Here is a 25,678-nt window from a genome sequence, read left to right as displayed (position 1 = left end):
CCCAGTGTTCCAATACTCTGATTTAACTTCTAGGTCAGAGGTCTTCAAACTTGGCAGCTTTAAGACTTGTGGACTTCAACTCCCAGAATTTTGTTGAAGTTGAAGTCCACAACTCTTAAAGCTGCCAAGTTTGAAGACCTCTGTTCTAGATGTCCACAAGGGATCTTCCAGCATTTATCTTTTTGCATGAAAACTGGGAACTCTTGAGTGAAAGTAAATATACTTTCGGGCATGCAGCAGCGATACTGCAAGTTGTAAAAAAAATCAATAATAATAAAAATTATCAGTATATAAAATGTAACTGTCTTTTAAACAGAGTACATTAAAATATCAGCATTGCCAGCTGGGTCAAATAGTATATACAAAGCTGGCTGCTTCATTCAATTAAATTGCATGATGGGTTGTAAGTTGCCTCATCTCCCCAAGCAGCAGGAGCTCATAGTCAATGCATTAAGACAGGGGGTATTATGGATAGAGCCTTGAATTTATTGAGCATGTCTGGGCAAGGAGAAGTGGAGACAAGCTAAATGAAAACTCATGATCCCTGCCTGACCTTATGAATGTCAAGGTGTTTAGAACAAGAAGCAGGAGATACATATTTCAAAGGGGAAAAAAAGCTATGACTGTTGTGGCCCACCAGCAGCCAGCAGAGCTGGCAGCAGAGCCGGCTAGTGAGGAGGTTGGGGAGGAACGTGGGCCAGTGCTGGAGTCTGGGGAAGGCTCGGACAATGGCTCTGAGTTGGAGGCAGAGAGGGGGCCAAGGCCATCTGGTAGTTCTTTGCTGCCTCCGGAGTCTCTGGAGTCTGACATCAGCGAGGCAGAAGAACAGTGTGAGCCTGTTCCCAGTATGAGCATGCGCAGAGCTGCCAGAAGACAGGAACAATTAAGAAAACAGGGTCGACTTGGGAGTAAGGCTTGGAAATGATTGGCCCCTCCCGTAAGACATAAAAGAGAAGCAAACGGGATGTGAGCTTTTGCAGGCAGCCTAGAACAGAACAGTGACTTAAATTCAGTGACAAAGATTTAGTAACGATGGTCTTTTTCTGATCCTCCCCAGTATTGCTTTGTTATCTCCACACTAAGATAATAAATGGTTGTGAGGTTTTCCATAGAATCCAATAGATTAATCAACCGAAGTTTAGTTGATTAATCTGAGTGATGGTTGATTAAGAAGAGATTGGATAGCCATTTGTCTGAAATGTTATAGGGTTTCCTGCTTGCGCAGGAGGCTGGACTAGAAAACTTCCAAGACTTTCTGTTATTCTACCGTACAAATGAAAAATTCTAAAATTCTCTATGGAGAATTTTAGCAATGTCCTATCTATATACCTGTCTCACGGAGGTAGGTGCTAAATGAATCAGATTTTTATATTGTCATCCCCATCATATCATACCTGGAACTGGGGATACAGATCTGCTTTTCATCCATCTTGTCGTCTGAGTGTTTTGCCTTCTTTTATGCTTCTCTTTTCTCACAATCTCAACGTTGTCTTTTCTACACAGGAAGTTGGAAAACAATATTTTTAACTGCAGCTGTGATATCCGCTGGATCCAGCTGTGGCAGGAGAGAGAAGAAGCCAATTTGCAGAACCAGGACTTGTACTGCACGAGCATGGAGACCAGCCACATACCCATACAGGAGCTGAATATCAACCAGTGCGGTAAGGAAGTGCTTATAATTGGGCACCTGTTGACCCCCAAGCATTGTTATCCTTCATTCTACTTCTGATATTCAGGCTTTGAGTCATTGCTTATGTAGACCAAATAGCACCATTACCAATGCAGCGAGGATCAGCATGCTCAAAGGAACTCCACAATTTCAGGAATATTGGTGTGGGGGTGGGGGGGTGTACAGAGTTGCAACGACCGTACCTGGAAATCCAAAAATATTGCAACATATGAGTTTGCTGGGGCTCATACAATCCTGATTACCTCTGGAAAACTGGGGAGAGTGGCAAACAAGAGTGAGTTACAGTGAGTACTATTATTATTATTTCTTGCTAACTGCTACTGAGTGATATGCATCGGTGAATAAGAATTACAAAATTGAGGTACATAGAGAATTATTAATTTTTCAAGAGACCAGGAGAAAAATTGCCCTAGGATAATTAGAGAACTTGCTTTCCTCGCATCTCTTAATTGATTCACTGTATGCATCTATGATCCATTTTCATTTCACATACATTCACCCCTGGTTGGGTCCATTTAATATCCCTCCCTCCCTCCCTCCCTGCCTGCCTATCTATCTATCTATCTATCCATCTATCTATCTATCTATCTATCTATCTATCTATCTATCTATCTATCTATCTATCTATCTATCTATAGATCCATCCATCCTCCATCCATCCATCCATCCATCCATCCATCCATCCATCCATCCATCCATCCATCCATCTATCTATCTATCTATCTATCTCTCACCCACATAAATATGAATTTCTAAAATACAGATTTTAAAATAGCTTTTACTATTTTTATTTTTGAGCTAAGAACTTCCCTGGGATATTTGGACACATTCAAAGCAGGTTAATACATGAATTTGGATCTGCACATTTCTCTAGGGAAGTACAATTCAGATCAATTTCTTCTCCAAGTTCAAATTTCTCAGATAACTTTCCGCCTAATCTGCACATATATGTACACTGATGTTCCTATGCAATCTTTTATTTTATAGTAGCTGTTGCAGCTTTTCTCTCGTCCTCCCATCAGTGTATCTTTGGTTTTATCACCTTGTGTGTCATTTATTAGGAACCGCCTGAGATTTTGAACAGTGGCATCTTTGTGGCTCTCTTCTGTGGATTCTAGAGTTGCATGTGGGATTTTTTTTCTTTTTTTTCTTTTTTAAAAAAAAGAACAGATGGAAAAGATAAGAACTACCGCATCAATGAGATGCATGGCTACTAGCTTCTATTATGTGCTTCTGGGTAAAAGTCCTCACGTAGCACTTAAATGATACATAAGGAGAAATGCTCCTAAAAATTATTCCCATCCAGATTTGTCCCCAGATCTTGGAATTCTACCTTGCCTGGTCTTGCTTCCAAAGTGAAACTTACGCACTATGGATCCACCCAAGTCCAGACGCTTTTCAAATATTCAAATACTGTATACATCTCATCTGATATACTCATGCACCAAACAAAAAGCTAAACAGAACTGAGTAAGATACCCATAAAATTCTTGATGCAAGAATCAAGATTCCTTCCCTTCCTATAAAGGTTCGAATTACAATCCGACACTCATGTCTCTCTTTCTTTAATTACTATTAATCCTGGATAGATTTTTATCAGGACCAGGAAAGATATAACTCTTCTGACTCCAAGCAAAGTACTAATTAAAGTTATGACTGAACTGTGTACTTTTGGATAGTAGATGGAAGGATATAGATATTAGATGCTAAATGCTTGAGGACATGCACATGAATGCATTTCTATGACAATGAAGACTGGAGCTAGTAATAAGGAAAACGGGCATCCTGGGGAAAAAAACAAGGATCATGTAAGAGAAGAGCTGGATGTGGTGATGGTGGAGTCAAGCAAGTCATCAGGCTAGAGTCATTACGTTCCCACAAATGGTCTAAGTCCAACCCCTGTTGAATTCCATTGACCCTAACCTGGGATTAATTTAGTCTTGCACTGTAGTTGACTAGATTCTTATGTATAGGCTTGAGCGATAAATCTTCTGAACTGCAACTTAGTTCAGAACATGGTCCTGATTCTTTGTGCCTGACAGGTCATTATGTAAACTCAGGGCATGTGGCATCCACAGTCCAGCATGAAAAGCAGGTTAAAGTCCCTTATGTTGGAAGGGTGACAAAATTAGCAAGACTGCCATTTTGGTACAAAAAGCCATATCGAAAAGAGTAGACTACCCTAGACTGAGATTGACTGCACGGTTGATTATTTATTATGAATATGTTCTATTCTTTTCTCTGTGTTTGTTTTACAGTTTGTTGACATGGTAGAAGAATGATAACATTTGTTGTTGTGAATTTCAGCATTTAAACTTCTGAACCTGTAGCAATGCATATGGCTACATTCCTAGAGTCTGTAGAAGCTGATCCTTGTTACTAGCAGTGTTTAGCATCTGCAGTGAAAGCATCTACTCAGACTAAGTCCTTGACTTTCCCATGAGAGCTGCTGAGTGCAGTTTTTAGCTCCTAAAAAGAGAGAATTATTTCGGTAGCCTTCATGTTACCCTTGACAATGATGAAGTTCCAAGTAAGCGTAGCTTTGATAGGACCAGATTAATTCTTAACGTTTTGTCTTGATTTGGTGGGGAGCAAAAGCGGCCCCCTTTTGAGGGGGATGGCTTGCGAGGATAGCCATTCTTAAGCATGAAAATACAGGATGGTAGTAAAGAGGCCTCAGTTGCCAAGGAAACTGTTTCAATGTAAGCATCTTAATTCCAGGGATACCCTCTTTTCTTCCCGTATCAATTTACATTAAGGGAAAAACATCTTCGCGCTCACATCTATTTGGCTATATATTGCTGACCAGAATTTCACTACGATATCGCCACCAGGCAGCTTTAATTTGATTTATGAGAATTTGCTTTCACGTATTATTTCAAAGAAGATAGGTTTTTTTTTGTTTTTTTTTTGGAGGGGGGAATCATAAATGTTTAAAATTGGAAGGGGCCATTTAAGACCACTGAATCCAACTTTACTCGGTTCAGGAAGTCAAATCAATATAATCTCAAATATAACCTCTGTTGAACACATCCATTAAAAAACACACATTCACTTACCTGTGAGTAAGCAGGGTGGTAGCTTGGAAAGGGAATTGTGGGGTGAAAGACAGAATACTCCCAGAAACCTTGTGCTACTTAAAGTAGGTGCAACAATCATGCAATCCGTCAATCACAATTTGACCTTTGTTGGTTATTTTCTTCTACTGAAAATAATTCAAGTCAAGTAATTTGTTTTGCATCAGATCAGAGGGAAATGATTAAAGTATGCAAAAGGATATTTCACCATAGAATGGATCAATTGAATGTTGCAGTTATGGATCCTTTGCATCTGTTGTAGGTGAAGAGAGCCTGCTGATTTTCTTTTGACCATCCAAAAATGGAGTAATTCAGATGATATATAATTCATATAGCTGAGAAGGGCAGTTCAAAGCTGGTTTTCCTGCTCCAGAATAAATGCCTAGAATTCATACACATATAAACACTACCCCATCCCTTACTAAATAGTCATGCAACTCCATGCCAACCACACAATGACTTTTAACTGCATTCTGGAAAACTGCTAAAATAACTGTAAACTCCAGGGGATTTTAAGACAGCTGGAAATTCCTCAACACACTAAAGGAGCAATCTTCAAGGGTTAGAATATTTTTAAGCAGCAAAAGGTGAACAGGGAAAACGTTACTTTTTTTTGTTTTGTTTACATTTATATCCCGCCCTTCTCCGAAGACTCAGGGCGGCTTACAGTGTGTAAGGCAATAGTCTCATTCTATTTGTATATTTACAAAGTCAACTTATTGCCCCCCCCCAACAATCTGGGTTCTCATTTTACCTACCTTATAAAGGATGGAAGGCTGAGTCAACCTTGGACCTGGTGGGGCTTGAACCTGCAGTAATTGCAGGCAGCTGTGTTTAATAACAGGCTTCTTACAGCCTGAGCCACACCGTGGCTTACTTGCTGTAACCGGGAGTGGATTTATGAACATTAATTTCCTAAGCAAGGTAATAAATTTCCATCTCTGTCTGCCCCTGCAGTTCTCTCCAAAACAACTGGAAGGCAAGCTCTCTTTGCTTAAATACTTCCACTCTAACTGGAGTTGTTCTTGCTTATGTGAGTAATCCAGCAGGAAAGAGACTTTTAACTTTCTCCAGCCAAGCTTGTGTCTCCATGATTTGGAGGCTGGCTGGCTTACTAAACTATTCCAATAGAAGATAACTTCTATAACTCCGACTTGAACTCTGGAGCCTCTGGCGTTCTCTGAACTTGGTGATTTCTTGGATGTATTCCATTACCTAGCTAATGGATGCTAGACTGTCACTAATGATGTTATGTAGTGTGTATGTATATATATATTTATTTATTCTGAGGTTTTCGCTGGTGTTTGTATGTAGGTCTTTGGTTATTCGGGTTTTCTCCGGCGTAAAATTGGAAGTGTCTTGGCGACATTTCGACGAAATCCCATTCGTCATCATCAGGCTAGGTGTTTACAGCATCGTGCTTCTAGGAGAAATGTGTGGTCGCAGCTGTTTCTTCCTTTTAACTGCTAGTGGGGGTTTGAACTGATTGGTTGGGAGCTTGGCTGTGTTCTGATTGGGTGGAGGTGTGTTCTGATTGGTTGGGGTTTGGCTGTGCTCTGATTGGATGGTGGCTATATATATAAATGGCTGTGTGTGTGTATGTTCCAGCATAACTCTGGAATGCCTTGAGCAATTTCAACCAAACTTGGTACACAGATGATTTACTCTCTGGAAACAAATACTGTGGGGGTTACGTACCCCTCGGTGTGTGTGTGTGTGTGTTTGTGTGTGTATGTTCCAGCATAACTCTGGAATGTCTTGAACAATTTCAACCAAACTTGGTATACAAATGACTTACTCTCTGGAAACAAATACTGTGGGGATAAAGGTAAAGGTTCCCCTCGCACATACGTGCTAGTCGTTCCCGACTCTAGGGGGCTCTTCTCCATTTCAAAGCCGAAGAGCCAGCACTGTCAGAAAACGTCTCCATGGACATGTGGCTGGCATGACTCAATGCCAAAGGCGCATGGAATGCTGTTACCTTCCCACCAAAGGTGGTCCCTATTTTTCTACTTGCATTTTTTACGTGCTTTTGAACTGCTAGGTTGGCAGAAGCTGGGACAAGTAATGGGAGCTCACCCCTAACACCCCTTGGGGTGTATGTTCTGTTAAGATACAGCCTGTTGTGCCTTAAAATGGCTTCTACTGTACTGCCTTAAAATGGCTTCTACTGTGTAGCACAGTGGAGTTGCCATGGTAATGGCTTCACAGTACTCCACAAGGAGGCTCCCTCTGGTAAGGGGGAAAATCCAACATTAGAAATTATGTTTGGTCCGGACATTTTCAACAAGGCTTTGATTATTCTTGAGGACAAATGTATGGCCATGATCAATAAAAACCAAGATCAGCAAAAAGCATACCAAATGATCATGGATCAGCTAGCAAAACGACAAGGTGGTATCATTTTACTTGACGCTTCTGGGGGCACAGGGAAAAAACATTTATAACTAATTTAATTCTCGCCGAATTATCAGGGTGAAGTTGCTCTTCCTGTCTAATACAGGATTGTGATAAATAAATACTCGGGCAACGTGGGGTTATCAGCTAGTTAGGTAATAAAACATCCTGAAAGCAAATAACCAAGCTCAGAGAACACGGAAGGACTCCACAGATCTTAAATTATTCTCTCTACTTCTTGTACTCAAGCTGTGATGGATGCTGTTTAGGTAGTCAAAATGGCATCACCTCACCTGGAAGAGGAGGAGAGGTATCAGTTGATCTGGAGACTTCAAAGAAGAAGAAAAGTAACAATTATTTAGGAAGGAAACCAGTAAAAGGAGGAAAAAGATGATTCTAAATCAGTTTAATGGGTAAAGTGAGCATGTCAAGTTGCTATGGAAACTTGATTGAGGTGTGTGTGTGTGTGTGTGTGTGTGTGTGTGTGTGTGTGTGTAAAAAATATAGGAGAGAAAGTGGAACAGGACTCCGGAATGGGTTGTACTCTTCCTAAAATATATTGTTGAGGTTTCTCTAGGTATGTACATATCTGCCCATCTATTAGGAATGAGTGGGGCTTCAAAAGGAAGCTTCAGTTAGTAATAAAACATCTTTTCAAAGCAACACTGCCTAGGGGAAGAGCTTCTAAAGAATGGGGTGAAGAAACTGTGGTGTTTGGCTTTGGCCGTATACAAGTAGTCCTCTACTTATGACCACAATTGAGCCCAAAACCTCTATTGCTAAACAAGACAAGTCAGGCCTGGAAGCCATCTTTTTTGTTGAGTCTTCAGGCCTGCTACATTTACTACTGTGGGAAACTGGGAGGGGGAAATTGTATGGAGCCAGGTGATACATAGTCATAATAACATTCCTTTCTCAGAAAGTCAAGGACATCTTGCCCTGCACCTGGACAGATGGAACTGGGAGGCCTCTCCAGTTGGGACGGTGCATGGATTGGACCATGTGATGGACATGTGGGTGCAGGGGGAAGGGCCTTGGACTTTCTTTTGGGTGGGGAAAACCTGGAAGCTTTCAGATTCGGGTTTTCCCAGATGTGCCAATATGACATCTCTAATAAAATGGAACTTTGAGGAAACTCAAGCCTTGGAGTTTTCTTTTGTTGGGGGTATTATCTGGAACCCTGACACAGTTGATAAGTAAACCAATGGAGTTGTAGCACTTTTGTGAAGTGAATCTGGCTTCCCCATTGACTTTGCTTGTCAGAAGGTCGCAAAAGGGATCATGTGACCCTGGAACCACTGCAACCGTCACAAATACACGCCAGTTGCCGAGCATCTGAATTTTGATCACGTGACCTGCAATGGTTGTAAATGTGAAAAATGGACATAAGTCTGTTGTGTCTTGCCCGCTCTCACCGCAGCCGGGGTCTGCTTATCTGCTTCCGAACGCTGAAGAATGTCCTCCCGGCCCCAGCCCTGGCTCCATGCCCAGACAAGCTGAAGAGGAGGGGGCATCTCCCGGTCCCAGCCCTGGCTCCATGCCCAAGCAGGCTGCAGAGGAGGGAGCACCCCCCGGCCCCAGCCCTGGCTCCCTGCCCAGACAAGCTGAAGAGGAGGGGCATCTCCGGTCCCAGCCCTGGCTCCATGCCCAAGCAGGCTGCAGAGGAGGAGCACCCCTGCCCCAGCCCTGGCTCCATGCCCAGGCAAACGGAGCAGCTAGACCCCTCCCCCTCCTCCACAGCATGTGAGCCTGAGGAAAGTTTATTTCCAACAGCTGCTGATTGAAGTGACCCTCGCATCAGAAGACTGGATAGGCGGAGGCAACAGAAGGAAGGGAGGGGCAGGCCTTAATGAGTGCTGAGTCATGGAGCCACACCCCATGGCCTATATAAAGGATCTGCTTTCTGGCAGTCTCTGAGTCAGGCAAAGTCGAACTTATCTTGCTGAAGTCATTTTTTGGTCTCCTGCCTGCTCTGAGGGCTTTGCTAGGACTTTGGGCAGAGCTGCAGAGGCACGCCTGATTCGGATTTCCCTGACCCGGCCGTCAGCGGAGGAGTGGGACACAACAAAGTCACTTTTGCAGTGCTGTTGTAACTTTGAACGGTCACTAAATGAGTGATTTTAAGGTGACGATTAGCTGCAAACTATGGAATCTAAAGAGTCGCCACAAGCGTTTAACAGGTGGAACACATATTTCCCCAAATGGGGAATTTGCAGAAATCCACTTGTCTTTTCCAAAAAGCTTTAGGAAAAACAACCCACCATCACACAGTCCCCCCCCCCCAAATTCAATCTGACATTCACTGTATCAAGAATTTAATCTAGGACAGATGTGATTTTAAGATCAGCCACGTGTTTTTCTGTTGCTTCTCCCTCTCCCTCTCCCTCTCTCTCTTTTTCCTGGCCTCTAATTATTTTTGCCTGATGAAGAGTTATTTGTAATTTGAAAAACTTGCACACTTTGTAATAGTTCCCAGAAGACCGGCCTAGTTAGTTTGGTTTAGTTAAATAATGATTCCTTTTATTTATTTATTTAAAAAAAAACATTTTCCAATAAAATGGGATGATAACAAAGTACCTTAAAGACAAATAAGGAATGCTTCATTTGGCCAATGGCCACACAAGGTTTGCCTCTATGGATTTTTAAACAATGTTTATCATAGCCAAGATGGCTATTATTCTTACAGGTGGAACATTCTGTGTCCTTCTTCTAACCATCAGCTTCCGACTCTTATTAATCCTTATATGAAAAACAAAACACATTCGATTTTTGGATTGAATGTATCTGGATAAACTCCAGATGTACATTTTTCTTTATAGAGGAGTCAGGGAAAAAAAAAAAAGAATTAAATAGCATTCACTGCCACTCCTGTCCAGTGGTTAAAAAGGAAGGCAATCCTGCTGCAGTTAATTGTACATGCGAACATTGTGTATTGCAATATGTCCAGCATCTCTTACATAAACAAAGATTTCCAGTACAAGGGTAGCACAAAAATAAATTTTCTCCCTGTGACATGTTGATGCTGTAGAAATACGGGAAGTACAGAATACTTTACAATTTACAACGTTCTGAGTCCGATTAGGGTTGAAAATCAGTTTAGGAAAAAAACGAGGCTTGAAATTGATTGTTGATCTGCTTGGGTTAAACATCCCTTGACATAACCCTGTTGATGTTGGCTGGCTCCCTCCAGATTTGCCTGAAATCAGCGTCAGCCACGTGAATCTGACCGTCTGCGAAGGCGAAAACGCTGTTATCACGTGCAACGGGTCCGGTTCTCCTTTGCCGGATGTTGACTGGATTGTGGTCAACCTGCACTCTATCAACACACATCAGGTAAGGAGCTGAAGTTAAAGGCCTCCCAGAAACATACAGAACTGACAGCAGAAAAAGACCGAGTGGTCCATCAAGTCTGACCTTTGCGTTGATTTGTTTTTCTTCCTCCTTCCCTCCCTCCCTCCCTCTCTACTCTTCCCTCTTCCCCTTGATAACCTCCCTCCCTCCCGTCCTTCCTCCCTCCCCCTCTGCCCTTCCTTCTTCCCCTTGATACCCTCCCTTCCATCCATCCTTCCTCCCTCCCTCCCTCTCTGCCCTTTCCTCTTCCCTTGTCACCCTCCCTCCTGGCTTTCCTTCCTTCCTTCCTTCCTCTCTCCCTCCCCCTCTTGATTCCCTCCCTCCCTCCCTCCCTCCCATCCTTATTCCCTCCCTCCCTCCCTCCCTCCCTCTCTGCCCTTCCCTCTTCCCCTTGATAGCCTCCCTCCTGTCTTTCTTTCCTTCCTTCCTTCCTTCCTCCCTCCTCCCCTCTTGATTCCTCCTCCTCCCTCCCATCCTTATTCCTCCCTCCTCCCTCCCTCCTCTCTGCCCTTCCTCTTCCCTTGATAGCCTCCCTCCTGTCTTTCTTTCCTTCCTTCCTTCCTCCCTCCTCCCCTCTTGATTCCTCCTCCTCCCTCCCATCCTTATTCCTCCTCCTCCCTCCCCTCTTGATTCCCTCCCTCCTCCCTCTTGATTCCCTCCCTCCTGTCTTTCTTTCCTTCCTTCCTTCCTCCCTCCTCCCTCTTCCCTGGATGCCTCCTCCTCCCTTCTTGCCTCCCTCCTCCCCTCTCTGCCCTTCCCTCTTCTGCTTGATACCTCCTTCCATCCATCCTTCCTCCTCCCTCCTCTCTGCCCTTCCCTCTTCCCTTGTCACCTCCCTCCTGGCTTTCCTTCCTTCCTCCTCCCTCCTCTCTACTCTTCCTCTTCCCTGGATGCCTCCTCCCTCCCTCCCTCCCATCCTTATTCCTCCCTCCTCCCTCCCTCCCCTCTGCCCTTCCTCTTCCCTTGATAGCCTCCTCCTGTCTTTCTTTCCTTCCTTCCTTCCTTCCTCCCTCCCTCCCCTCTTGATTCCCTCCTCCTCCCTCCCATCCTTATTCCTCCTCCTCCTCCTCCTCTCTGCCCTTCCTCTTCCCTTGATAGCCTCCCTCCTGTCTTTCTTTCCTTCCTTCCTTCCTCTCCTCCCCTCTTGATTCCCTCCTCCTCCTCCTCCCATCCTTATTCCTCCCTCCTCCCTCCCTCTCTGCCCTTCCTCTTCCCTTGATAGCCTCCTCCTGTCTTTCTTTCCTTCCTTCCTTCCTCCTCCCTCCCCTCTTCCCTGGATGCCTCCTCCTCCTCCCTTCTTGCCTCCTCCCTCCTCTCTGCCCTTCCCTCTTCTGCTTGATACCTCCTTCCATCCATCCTTCCTCCCTCCTCCCTCTCTGCCCTTCCTCTTCCCTTGTCACCTCCTCCTGGCTTTCCTTCCTTCCTTCCTTCCTCTCTCCTCCCTCTTGATTCCCTCCTCCCTCCTCCCTCCCTCCCATTCTTATTCCTCCTCCCTCCTCCTCTCTGCCCTTCCCTCTTCCCTTGATAGCCTCCTCCTGTCTTTCTTTCCTTCCTTCCTTCCTCCTCCTCCCTCTTCCCCTGGATGCCCTCCCTCCCTCCCTTCTTGCCCTCCCTCCCTCCCTCCCTCTCTGCCCTTCCCTCTTCTGCTTGATACCCTCCCTCCTGTTTTTCTTGCCTTCCTGCCTTCCTCCCTCCCTCCCTCTCTGCCCTTCCTTCTTCCCCTTGATACTCTCCCTCCCTCCCTCCCTTCCTTCCTTCCTTCCTTCCTTCCTTCCTTCCTTCCTTCCTGTTATTTTTCTATCATTTTTGTTGGATGATGGACATGTGTTTGATCCACACATGTTTAAATTCAGTTACTGATGTTTGACCCATATCTCCTCTGGAAGTTGGTTCCAAGCTTCCACCGACTCTTTCTGTGAAGTGATACTTTCTAACATGACTTTTGAACTTTCCCTCCTGTCCGTTTTGAGGTTATACCCCCATGTTCTTGATTCCTTGCTTAATAGCGAAGCTCCCTTGCTTTTTTCCCCCCCAAAAGAGTTTCAAACAATTGTTCTGCCTATCTGGAGGATCATGTAGCAGATTTTTCTTTCTTTCATCATTCAATTTCAGGTGGCTTTGGGTATCTGTAAAAAGTTTAATGTTGTGTGTTTTAAGGCAGTGTCCTCCAGATATGTGGAATATACTGGTAGTTCTCAACTTATGGCCACAATCGAGCCCAAAATGTCTCTTGCTAAGCGAGACATTTGTTAAGTGAATTTTACTCCATTTAATGATTTTTCTTGCCACAGTTGTTAAGTGAATCACTGCAGCTGTTGGTTGTTAAGTGAACCTGGCTTCCCCATTGACTTTATTATTTATTATTTATTTATTTATTTGATTTTTATACCGCCCTTCTCCCGAAGGACTCAGGGCGGTGTACAGGCAAAAATAAAACAGATAATACAATATACAATTTAAAAAGCAGATTAAAAAACTTATTTTAAAATTAGCCTGATAGGTTAAAATATACTAGACTAAAAAACCCCATTTAAAATTAATTAATAAAAATTTAAAATTTAAAATTAATAAAATTCAATTCAAGCCAGCCCCGCGCGAATGAAAAGATGTGTCTTCAGTTCGCGACGGAAAGTCCGAAGGTCAGGTATTTGGCGTAAACCCGGGGGAAGCTCGTTCCAGAGTGTGGGAGCCCCCACAGAGAAGGCCCTTCCCCTGGGGGCCGCCAGCCGACATTGTTTGGCGGACGGCACCCTGAGAAGTCCCTCTCTGTGCTTGTCAGAAGGTTGCCAAAGGTGATCGCATGGCCCTGGGGACGCCGCAACCGTCATAAATATGGGTCGGTTGCCAAGTTGTCTGAATTTTGATCAGGTGACCGTGGGGGCTGCTACAACGGTCATTGAGTGTGGAAAAATGGCCCATAAGTCACTTTTTTTCAGCGCTGTTGTAACTTTGAATGGTCACTATACCAACTGTTGTAAGTCGAATCTCATCTGTTTGGGCAAGACTATTCGGGGACATTCAGTGGATGTGGGATCCGTTGTTGTTTTTTTAAAAAAATTATGTTAATTATCTTTCTGGTGGTGCTTTTCAGACAAATGCCAACTGGACCAATGTCCATTCCATCAATTTAACCCTGGTGAATGTAACCAGCGAAGACAATGGGTTCCTGCTCACGTGCATAGCTGAGAATGTGGTAGGAATGTCTAATGCCAGCGTACTTCTCACTGTATACTGTAAGTCAATGGGGGGAACCTAAGAGTTGGGTTGAAAGATGGGAAATCCGTTTATGGGAGGTTTGGGGGGCACTTTTCCTGAGTAAGAACTTAGCTGGAGAAATTTTCCTTGGGGAGAAAAATATGTAATGTGGAATTTTGTAATGAGACCTGGGATATTTCTTGCAAGTAGGTTGAGATTCCACCCCCCCCTCGGGATTTATTAGGATGAAAAATGGAAGAGTGAATAGAATAGAATAGAATAGAATAGAATAGAATAGAATAGAATAGAATAGAATAGAATAGAATAGAATAGAATAGAATAGAATTTTTTATTGGCCAAGTGGGATTGGACACACAAGGAATTTGTCTTGGTGCATAAGCTTTCAGTGTACATAAAAGAAAAGATACCTTCATCAAGTACAACACTTACAACACTTAATGATAATCATAGGGTACAAATAAGCAATCAGGAAACAATCAATATCAACATAAATCATAAGGATTACCAGCAACAAAGTTACAGTCATACAGTCATAAGTGGAAGGAGATGGGTGATGGGAACTATGAGAAGATTAATAGTAGTGCAGATTTAGTAAATAGTTTGACAGTGTTGTGGGAATTATTTGCAGTGATGGCTAATCTTTTTGCCGTCGCATGCCAAAAGCGGGGGGAGCACACAGGGGGAGTGTGCATGCGCGCCCACACCCATAATTCAATGCCCTCCATACCCCATCCCACCCGTCCATGCACGTGTGACCCCTCCCCCTCCCGTGCTTCCCCCGCTTTTTGGCACGCAACGGCAAAAAGATTACCAGTGGGCCTGGTAAGCCTGTTTTTCGCGCTCTCCAGGCTCCAGAGGCTTTCTTGGAGCCTGGGGATGATGAAAACTGCCTTCCCCATCCCCCCTGAGGCCCTCTGGAGGCCGGAAACAGCCCGTTTCCCGACTTCCAGTGGGCCCGGAAGGCCCGAAAATCAGCTGGTCAATGCATGCATGCTCGCTAGAGCTGAGCTAGGTCAACGCTCGCGTGCCCACAGCTATGGCTCTGCGTGCCCTCTGTGGCACGTGTGCCATAGGTTCGCTATCACAGACATAAAGTATTTATTTATTTATTTATTTATTTATTCGTATTTTTATACCGCCCTTCTCCGAGGACTCAGGGCGGTGTACAGCCAATAAAACGACAAAAATCCCCAAAAATTTAAAATACACTATCAAATTTAAAAAACTGATTCAATCGCTGTAACATTAAAATATTAGCTAAAATTTATTAAAACTAAAACCTAGGTAAAACCCTATAAAAAACCCACTAAAATCCCCATACTAAAATCATTCAGGCCAGCCCCGCTTGGTGAAAAAGGAAAGTCTTGAGCTCGCGCTTAAAGGTCCGGAGATCAGGGAGGAGACGGAGTCCCACCGGCAGCTCATTCCATAAAGCCGGGGCCCCCACAGAGAACACCCTTCCTCTGGGGGCCGCCAGCCGACATTGGCTAGCCGATGGCACCCTAAGAAGACCCTCCCTGTGGGAGCGCACTGGACGTATCGGACAATGGGAGGTAACTGTCGGCAGCAGGTGGTCCCGTAAATATCCCGGTCCAATGCCATGGAGCGCTTTAAAGGTGATAACCAACACCTTGAAGCGCACCCGGAAGACCACCGGCAACCAATGCAGCCTACACAGGAGAGGTGTTACATGGGAGCTACGAGGAGCTCCCTCAATCCCCCACGCGGCTGCATTCTGCAGTCGCGTATGCTGGCCCTTGGATGTTGTGGAGCTATAATTCCCAGCATCAGCAGTGTCAGGCTGCCTCTGATTATATTTAGGAAAGAATACACCTTGACTTCATTTGCAAATAAAGAAAAATACTTTTACTAAATACATCATGACTGCAGCAGTATAAAGTTGAATCTGAGACAAAATATGGCTAACATTCCATATCCTATCGTTAGTCCCTCCTCTCCCCAAGAGGTCAGCAGGTTTGGTCCAATGCCAGCTCCTTCTCGGCCCCCGTGGTAATCTTCTTCTGCAGGTCTCTGGCTGTAAATCATCTCAGGAATGCAATGACCGTTGAAAGTCCGCGCTCTAACATTCCTGTTGAATTCAAACTATGTCAGACGACACTCTTAAAGGACCCTCTCTACTTAAACTAAATTCATGAGCTATTTACATTACACATAAAAACCCCATGCAATCTAACTACTGAATATAAAGAGAGAAAAGGATGTGAGGATTGGAGTGGAGGCTGACAAGCAGTCAATCAAACACTAAGGATACTTCCACCTGGGACTTCTGAGAGTTGTAGTTTGAGAAACATCTGACGACCTCAGATTCTTTATCTCAACGTAGACCCAATACAGCATATTAATGAAATTCCCAAGGCACCTGCCAGACTGAAAAAAGTGTTGCTCACTTCTGATAGGAATGGCCTGCTGATTTTGGCAGCAAGTAAAAGTTTTAAAAAGATGCACTAAGTTGCCAGTAGACTTCAAATGCACAAACGGCTTCACTTTTCCTTCTTGAAGCTTCTCTTGCAGCATGCTAACTAGCCCACTGTGGCTTTCAGTCTGAGAATTTGACAGTGAAGAGACTTATATTCTGGTGAATGAATGCTCTGACATTTGAGCGAGATGAGTCATATCCTTGCAAATCTGTGCTAATATGCATGTACTTACTTGCCCTTCTGGATCATGTGAGTGGCAGAAAATGACTTATCTCTATACATAGAATGCCCATGGAGTCTCCTGTACAGCCTGTTTTTATACACTGTAGTATAAATGTAGATTCCTATCCCTGGGTAGCAAGAAAGCAATAGATCAATGAATAGAGCCATAGCGGCGCAGTGGTTAGAATGCAGTACTGCAGGCTACTTCTGCCGGCTGCCTCTGCAATTTGGCAGTTTGAAACTTACCAGGCTGAAGGTTGACTCAGCCTTCCATCCTTCCGAGGTTAGTAAAATGAGGATCCAGATTGTTGGGGGCAAGAGGCTGACTCTGCAAACTGCTTAGGGAGGGCTATAAAGCACTGTGAAGCGGTATATAAGTCTAAGTGGTATTGCTATTGCTCTTCCTTTTCTCCTTCCTTCCTTTCTTTCTTCCTTCCTTCCTTCCCTCCCACCCTCATTAGAAAAATGTATATTATAATATATGGCAGATGAGACTTTACATGATCTTACAATACAAATAGAATGTTTTGAGTTTTTGAAAGTTGAATCCAGTTGTGCTTCTAACAGAGTTTAGAGAAAGTTTAGAGAAAGGGCCTCTGGTGGCTCAACAGACTAATGCAGTCTGTTATTAACAGCAGCTGCTTGCAATTACTGCAGGTTCAAGTCCCACCAGGCCCAAGGTTGACTCAGCCTTCCATCCTTTATAAGGTAGGTAAAATGAGGACCCAGATTGTTGGGGGCAATAAGTTGACTTTGTATATAATATACAAATGGATGAAGACTATTGCTTGACACTGTGTAAGCCGCCCTGAGTCTTCAGAGAAGGGCGGGATATAAATGCAAATAAAAAAAAAAAAGCATGGTCCATCTGTGATTTTGCATTCCCCCACCCCAATGTTTTGTGGATGACCATTAATGTTTGTTTGCCTCTCTCTTCCACTCTTTAGCTCCTCCCCGTATCCTCAGCCTACTGGAACCGATTCGGCATATGGAACACTGTATCGAGTTTTCAGTCCATGGGAACCCTCCACCCCAAATTCATTGGCTGTACAATGGCCAGTTCCTTAGGCAAACCGCCTTCATCCGCATGGACGTCTACCAGGGTGGTGACATCACAGACGGCTGTTTGCTCTTCAACCATCCCACTCATTACAACAATGGCAACTACACCATCGTGGCGACCAACTACTTGGGAACAGCCAACCAGACTGTCCGAGGACATTTTCTGGAGAAACCATTTCCAAGTGAGAGATTGACAGTTTATAGCAAGGGGAGGGCAAGCCTTTTTGTAGCTTATTTTTTAAAAAAAAAATATAAAAGAGGGGTCCCTGTGCACATTTTTTAAAAATGCATTTTTTAAAAAACGATGACATCTGTATATTCCAAAGTCAGCATGGTTAATGGGGAAACCAAGGTTCAGCCTCCGTCATTGAAGTTCAGCTGAGGACTTTGGATCATCATTGTCTCTCAGCCCATCCCATCCCAGATATTTTTTTAAAAATATATATATATATGGATAAATATATGGACAGATTGTAATGAACATCAGTCTAAGCTCTTGTTGAAAGTTGGGGTATAATTCTAACAAATGACTTGATTTGGGGATAGCTTCTCTCCATTTCAAGGGTAACACTGAGAATTAAAGGGGTGAGAGCATGTGTTACATTTTGGTTGAGACATATAAATGCAAAAAAGTAAAGGAATATGAGGATCCAATTAGACAATATGCAATATCCATATTGTGCTGCTCCACTTGGGTTTTTTAAAAAAAAAAAATATTCTATTTGTACTGTGTAACTTGTCAGAGTTCCAAGTAACACCCCCACGAAAGAAGACTCTGAGGCTTGAAGTTCCTCAAAGTTCCATTTTATTAGAGATGTCATATTGGCACATCTGGGAAAACCTGAATCTGAAAGCTTCCAGGTTTTCCCCACCCAAAAGAAATAGCAAAGTCCCTTCCCCCCTGCACCCACATGTCCATCACAAAGTCCAATCAATGCACCTTCCCAACTGGAGATGCCTCCCAGTCACACCACTGCAGGTGCAGGGCAGGATGTCCTTGACTCTCAAAGAAAAGAATGTTGTTATGCATAGATGTCATTCCTCCCAGTTTCCCACAGCACTAAATGTGGCAGCCCTGAAGATCCAAAATAAAAGATGGCTTCCAGGACTGACATAACTCTTAAGCGCGCATCAAATTTCTTTACAGTACATAATAAAGTTTGCTTGAATGTAATGTGAGGCTACCTCACTTCTTCTTTATGTAGAGTTTTCAAGAAAAGACTGAACAATCCATTGTCCAGAGCGGTATAGGGTCTCCTGTTGGTCTAGAAGACCTGCAAGGTCCCTTCCAACTTTGCTATTCTGTAAATATGCTCTTGTGAAGGAATAACTGCAAAAACTGCTCTATGGCATGGATTTTTTTTTCTTCTAAAGACAAGGACTGAGCCCAGTAACTGAGTGTTGATCCTAGGCCAGTTATTGTCTCTCAGCTTAGCCCACCTCTCTGAATGATAGTTGCTACGAAGATTGAATTATGCACCTGAAAGAAAGGTGGGAAGTAGATTTAATGAATGAATAAACCACTAACGTTAGGACAAGAACTGAAGTGGAACAGTACAATGTGAATATTTAATTTAATTTAATTTTGCCTTTGGTGCAGTTTGTAGTAAATAATTTACTATAGTGTTTCTGTTGTTGAGGAAGATTTTATCGGGTTTTTTCCAAGTAGAAGAAAAGAGAAATTCCTCTTGGCTTGAATGATGATGATGCTCCCTCTGGTCCTTCTTTTCCTAACAAACCTCACTAACATATGAGTCAGTTGTGGTTAGGGTTTCAAACAGTTCTTGGTTTCCAAACCTTTTTGGAGAAGAGCCCCCACTTGGAAAACTAGTGTAAACATCATATCCCGGATCTAAATCTATCTCCCTGTCCCAAAATGAAAACTTAAACTACTTGGATCAAAACTGGTTTCAACTGAACCCCTTCAGATGCTAAGAAGTGCATGTGCAAAAGACATCGAGGGTATCTGATTTGATCTGACAATTTTAACTGAATCATTGCTTTGATTCAGAAAGTTGATTAAGAGTTTGATTGGATCACATTAAAGTTGAATTTCCAAAATGAAATGCCGCATACACTTGATTAACTGATAGAACTCATCAGCGTAACCTGAGAAGAAGGGTCTCCTTGTCGATGACCTTTAAAAGGGGTTTTGGTAATGAATGGAAGGCAAACCTATTAGAGCTGCTTGATGCAGTAACTAAATGGAATTCCGGTGTTCAGAAATAGTGGATCCTGGGGGATACATAAATGGGGAAAGTTACCAGTAGGCCAGCTTTTTCGGAGATGGTCTGGCTGACTATTGTTGAAAGTTGGATGCCACACTAAGCAATCTTTTGCCCAGATTGGCAGGACAAGAAGGAATGGATGGAAACGTTTCAAAGAATGATCCAACCTAGAACTAATTTCCTGACAATGAGAATAATTAATCAGTGGACCAGCTTGTCTCCAGAAGTTATCAGTGTTCCATCACTGAGTTTTCAAGAAGAGACTGGACAATCAGTTCTCCAGAGTGGTCAGTATAGGGTCTCCTGTTAGACTACAAGACCTCCAAGGTCCCTTCCAACTTATTTATTCTGTAAATACGCTCTTCTATGAAGGAATAACTGCAAAAAAAAAAGTTGCTTTATCTATAAGAGCACCGATAAGGGTCTACACTTAATACTTTTTTCTCTTCTCAACAAATCATGCTCTGTGTCTGCAGTCTAACTGAAACAACAGGATTTATGTAATGCCTTCCTCTTTTTAATCTTAAGAAAGTCCTTATAGAATTGATTTTTTTTCCAGGCATTTAGACATGCATGTTACCATCTGGCCTACTGTCATGAGTATGTAGAGCATCTATTAGTTACCTCCCACGATGAAATTTGACATTTTGTAATATAGGGAAAGCACAACGCCAGTGATATCCTGATGTATTGTTTATGGTTTGTTTTCATGGAACTTTCTCTATTAATGACCTATAGAGCCCATTAAACCTTATGCTTGAAGAAGTTGTTAAAGGAGAGAAAAATGCATTTGGAATTTTTCTAGGCAGATAATCTTCTGGCTAAGGTCCAATTCATAAGAATAACAAGTGTCATTGTGAAACCATTTCCCCATATTGGCTGGGGAATTCTGGGAGTTAAAAGTCCACAGGTTTCCAAGTTGTCAAGGTTGGACATTCTTTATGTTAAGCTCTGCGGATGAGCAGAGATTTGAATACATTTCTGCAGTGGTGGGATTCAAATAATTTAACAACCAGTTCTCTGCCCTAATGACCAGCTGGGTAGGCGTGGCTTGGTGGTCATGTGACTGTGTGGGCATGGCCAACTCAACGCCACTCGCATTGATGGGCGCTTCGCTTTAGCTATTACAATGTAATAAGGATTAACCAGAGAGGCAATTTCTGTAAGCAGGGCAATAAAGATTAGGCTAGAAACACCAGAATGTTTCCTTCCTGCCTCCCTTACAGGATTAGCCCTGTAAAGTGGGGGAAAAGAAATAAGATTTCTTCCAACAACCGGTTCTCCGAACTGCTTAGAAAGTTGTCAACCGGTTCTCCCAAATAGGTGCGAACTGGCTGAATCCCACCACTGCATTTCCGGTTTGGAAGACCAAATACCTACCCCAAATTCCACTCTGCAATCTAACTAGCAGGGAATACTTTGAATAAGTAGCTACTTACATACCACTTCTGAAAAGAGGAACTGTATTGCCAACATAGTAATTAAAAGGGATGACTCTTGCATATGGTAGATTTTAGCACAGCTAATATAATTTCAATAAGATTCTAGTTCACCGCCCTGTAATGGGGAAAGACTGCCTGGTTATTAAATATCAAGAATTGATGGCTAAATTGGGCCCTTTAACTCCCATTATTTTTTAAAAAAATCAGATTTAAAGCAGTCATCCTTCTAGAACAGGAAAAAAAATTATAGAGGAATGTTGTTAATAATGTCCTCTGTAAATTAGGGCACGTGGCTACTCCCCCCTCCCCCAAAAAGCCTCCTTCATATGCCTTCATATACCCCATTTCAAAGCATATGTGAACATTCTTTTAAATCAGAGAATTCAGTCATTGGCTTACTGTTTACTAATAGCATCGCGATTGTTCTCCAATGATGGCGATAACCATTTTATTTCTCTCTCTTTCTCCCCCTTTTGTCTTTACCTCTCTCTCTCTCTCCCTTTTTGTTTTTTTTTTTGTTTTTTACAGGCATTTCAGATATCTTTGTCACATGTAAGTTTTTTTCTTGCCTGTTTGATCAGACTACAATTCCTCTGTATTAGCTCAGACTTATCACCGAGGATTTTTGTTTTGTTAGAACAGTAAGAACAAATTTTAGGCAGGTTTCAAAGGGTAGGGTGTCATCCCTGGGAGAAATCAGGAAAAACCTGAGCATAATAATTTTATTAACCTTATATGCCACCCGTTTCTCAGTGACTAGTAGATTGCTTATCAAAACATTGTTAAGGGTATAAAGGTAGCAAGTTTGGCTAGAAACTAACTATAGCTGACATGTGAGTTGTGTGGATACCTCCCTTGGCAAAGTACTTCAATACACAGAGCTTTTAGGGTGTCAAATCAAAGCACTGAGAGGTCCGGGTTGAAATAACTGCTTCCTTTAACTTGATAATCAGATCTATACTCATGTTCTATGTTAGAATAGAATAGAATAACAGAGTTGGAAGGGACCTTGGAGGTCTTCTATCCAACCCCCTGCTCAGGCAGGAAACCCTACACCACTTCAGACAAATGGTTATCCAACATCTTCTTAAAAACTTCCAGTCTTGGAGCATTCACAACTTCTGGAGGCAAGTTGTTCCACTGATTAATTGTTCTAACTGTTAGAAAATTTCTCCTTAGTTCTAGGTTGCTTCTCTCCTTGATTAGTTTCCACCTGTTGCTTCTTGTCCTGCCCTCGAGTGCTTTGGAGAATAGCTTGACTCCCTCTTCTTTGTGGCAGCCCCTCAGATATTGGAACACTGCTAACATGTGTCCCCTAGTCCTTCTTTTCATCACACTGGATATACCCAGTTTCTGGAACCGTCCTTCATGCGTTTTAGGCTCCAGTCCCCTGATCATCTTTCTTGCTCTTCTCTGCACTCTTTCTAGAGTCTCACCACCTTTTTTACATCATGGCGACCAAAACTGGATGCAGTATTCCAAGTGTGGCCTTACCAAGGCATTATAAAGTGGTATTAACACTTCACGTGATCTTGATTCACACAACTCACATGTTAACTATAGTTAGTTTTAGCCAAACTTGCTACCTTTATACCCTTAACAATGTTTTGATAAGCAATCCAGAGTTAATATATCAAAGAGAAATGATTGCTCATCATTAACTTTTGGGACTCTGGTGTTGCAGCCCTCCCAAGATTGATTGGACTCCCAATGGGGAATGAATTAGATTTGGAGCGAAGTGGAATGACCCTATGCATGCATTGTGTGTGCCTTCACACAATTCTGGCTGGAGTTGCTTTGCTTACCTGCGGCTTGTTGAACAAATCACGATGTATTGGTTCTGCCTTGCATAATAAGTTGTAAACTAACCATAATGGCTGAATTAAGGCAAAGCCAGAACTAACCAAACCATGGCATGTGGAGTGATATTTTAATTTGAAATTTTGATTCGGCTCCTATGGATAACATTTTTAATTTCAGCCTGATGGAATATAGTTTTAGTCTTGAATCTGCCAGGTGTTAAACCAACTCACATAATAAAGTCTAAATGAATTGGAGGGCACAAAGATGAGGAAAAAAAATATTTGGAATTCATGGAGGTTGAACCATTAAAAGTACTTCATCACCAAAAAAAAAAGCAAGAGTGCCACACTTCACTCTTGAGAATTTCTTGAGTGACATTCTGAAAAAAAAAATATTAAAGCACATTTCCTTTCATCCAATTGCATTTTTTTTTGCAGATCACTAGTATTTTTTAATTTGCTAAGGGAAAACTCCTAACTTAGGTTATGAGGTCTTATATAGCTAAAAAGGGATGTGGCTAAGACTCTGAGCTTGTTGATCGAAAGGTCGGCAGTTCAGCGGTTTGAATCCCTAGTGCCACATAATGGAGTGAGCTCCCGTTACTTGTCCCAGCTTCTGCCAACCTAGCAGTTCGAAAGCATGTAAAACAAATGCAAGTAGAAAAATAGAGACCAACTTTGGTAACACGTAACAGCATTGCGTGCGCCTTTGGCATTTAGTCATGCCGGCCAGGTGAGCACGGAGTCGTCTTCGGACAGTGCTGGCTCTTTGGCTTTGAAATGGAGATGAGCACAGCCCCCTAGAGTCAGGAATGACTAGCACATACGTGCGAGGGGAGCCTTTACCTTTACCTTATAGCTAAAATAGTACCAGCCTTTCCTGGGATTTAATGGAAGTAAAAAATGAAAGAAATGTGGGCAGTGAGGGGAGAACTCAGAAACAGCCCTGTGAAGATGGTATGTTTTCTGATGGATCATGAAAGGAAAAGCGAGATGAACGAAGGGATCAGAATATTGAGAAAAAGGCATGGCCAGCTGTTCACCTGTCTAGGAACACACTCCTTATTGTGATATTTTGCTGATCTGTTTCACAGATTAGCTACTGTATATCATTTCAGAAGAAAACATGACAGCCCCTGAAAAGTGGATATGTACCTTTTGACCAACAAGTGTAAATTGTCATCAGATTAAGGTTACCAATTTTTTTAAAAAATAAGGAGTGGGAAAAGAGTGATGGCTTCCTTTCTTCTTTCATGCAAATAGAGATTGGGATTTTCTGGATACAAGAGAGAGGGGAAAAAACAACTTTCCCCAGGGACAGACAACTGAAATTTAGAACTTTTATGAAACATGGAGCTGGCCATCAATTCAAGAGTTGGGATCTAAATGACCAAAGCTAGTATACCACCCAAGACAAGCTCATCTTGGTCATGTCCTTCCAAGTCTAACTCAGCATCCCTTTAGTTGTTGTTGTTGTTGTTTTAATTGATTGTCAGCATTTGGATGCCTATGTTAGGGTGTTACTCTGAAATGATGTTGAATTAAACCTCCCTGTGTTTTTTTTCACCAACGGATAGCAGAGATTGCTAATTTAGGGACATCAGCGGAACAATTAATTGAGATAAATGTGACAGCAGAGAGACAGGAATGTCCAAATAACAGCATCAACCTGGAAATAAAGAGACTGCTTTAAATAGCTTCCTGAGTAGAATAGTCATTAATACATCTTGGAGTAGTGAGGAGGGGGGGGGGAAATGGGAAAAACATAAGAGGAATCAAAGTCTATCCAAAAGTACAGGATGCTTCAACTGGATGTGGGAAGGAAATAACTTTATAAGACAATATTGGGGTGCTACCACAATGGGGTAGGTATAGGAAGGAAGGAACAGGGATTTTTCTAAGAGTGAATCATATATACGCACACTTGTGGAATATAATATTCATCATGTATGTACATGCTTCTCTGAACTGTGAAATAAACTTTCTTCTTCTTTTGTTCCTTTGGTTTCAGATGAGTACAGTCCAAGTCCCTCCCCTCTCATCACAGTGACACATAAACCAGAGGAAGACACATTTGGGGTAAGATGCTTGTGACTTGACAATGGGAAATAATTTTATCTTAACCACTGGTTTATACTTTGTGGATTTCTGTGGGAATGCAGCTTAGCATCTTGTCTACCCAGAAATAGGCTGTTTTTCCTTGAAATGGTAAGTCAGAACCCATCTAACCCATTCATATCATTTACAATCCTTGCTAGGCAACTGGTTTACTACCCTGTTTTCCCAAAAATAAGATAAAAAATAATAAGGGGCCGTAATAGCTCAGGCTGTAAGAAGCCTATTATTAGAACACAGCAGCCTGCAATTACTGCAGGCTCGAGTCCCACCAGGCCCAAGGTTGACTCAGCCTTCCACCCTTTATAAGGTAGGTAAAATGAGGACCCAGATTGTTGGGGGGCAATAAGTTGACTTTGTAAAAAATATACAAATAGAATGAGACTATTGCCTTATACACTGTAAGCCGCCCTGAGTCTTCGGAGAAGGGCGGGATATAAATGTAAACAAACAAACAAAAAAAAAGATCCTGTCTTATATTTTTTTGAATCCCAAAATAAGCGCTTTTCGGGGAGGTCTTATTTTTGGGGGGGCGCATGGAGCAAGACAGGGATCCTCTTGCTGTCTTACCTGATTTCCAACTCTGTCTTCCTAACCCTAACCAGAGGAAATGGCGGGGACCAGCTGCGCATGCATTT

At 42.7% G+C, this 25,678-nt stretch overlaps 1 protein-coding gene across 2 annotated transcripts in view; it reads left to right on the top strand.

Annotated features, from left to right (window-relative positions):
• Positions 1 to 25,678, top strand: part of NTRK3 (neurotrophic receptor tyrosine kinase 3) — a 517,214-nt gene that overhangs the window by 201,611 nt on the left and 289,925 nt on the right. For both annotated transcript variants that reach the window (XM_058156317.1, XM_058156318.1), the window contains exons 5-10: positions 1,504 to 1,661; positions 10,355 to 10,497; positions 13,607 to 13,748; positions 17,339 to 17,635; positions 21,652 to 21,675; positions 24,937 to 25,004. In XM_058156317.1, the coding sequence (XP_058012300.1) occupies positions 1,504 to 1,661; positions 10,355 to 10,497; positions 13,607 to 13,748; positions 17,339 to 17,635; positions 21,652 to 21,675; positions 24,937 to 25,004 (832 nt within the window). The remainder of the gene's footprint in view (positions 1 to 1,503; positions 1,662 to 10,354; positions 10,498 to 13,606; positions 13,749 to 17,338; positions 17,636 to 21,651; positions 21,676 to 24,936; positions 25,005 to 25,678) is intronic.

This window comes from Ahaetulla prasina, chromosome 13 (assembly GCF_028640845.1).
Source record: "Ahaetulla prasina isolate Xishuangbanna chromosome 13, ASM2864084v1, whole genome shotgun sequence".
In the NCBI taxonomy this organism is placed as follows: domain Eukaryota; kingdom Metazoa; phylum Chordata; class Lepidosauria; order Squamata; family Colubridae; genus Ahaetulla; species Ahaetulla prasina.
The sequence above is the reverse complement of the archived record's forward strand: the minus strand, read 5'-3'. Positions and strand labels throughout refer to the sequence as shown.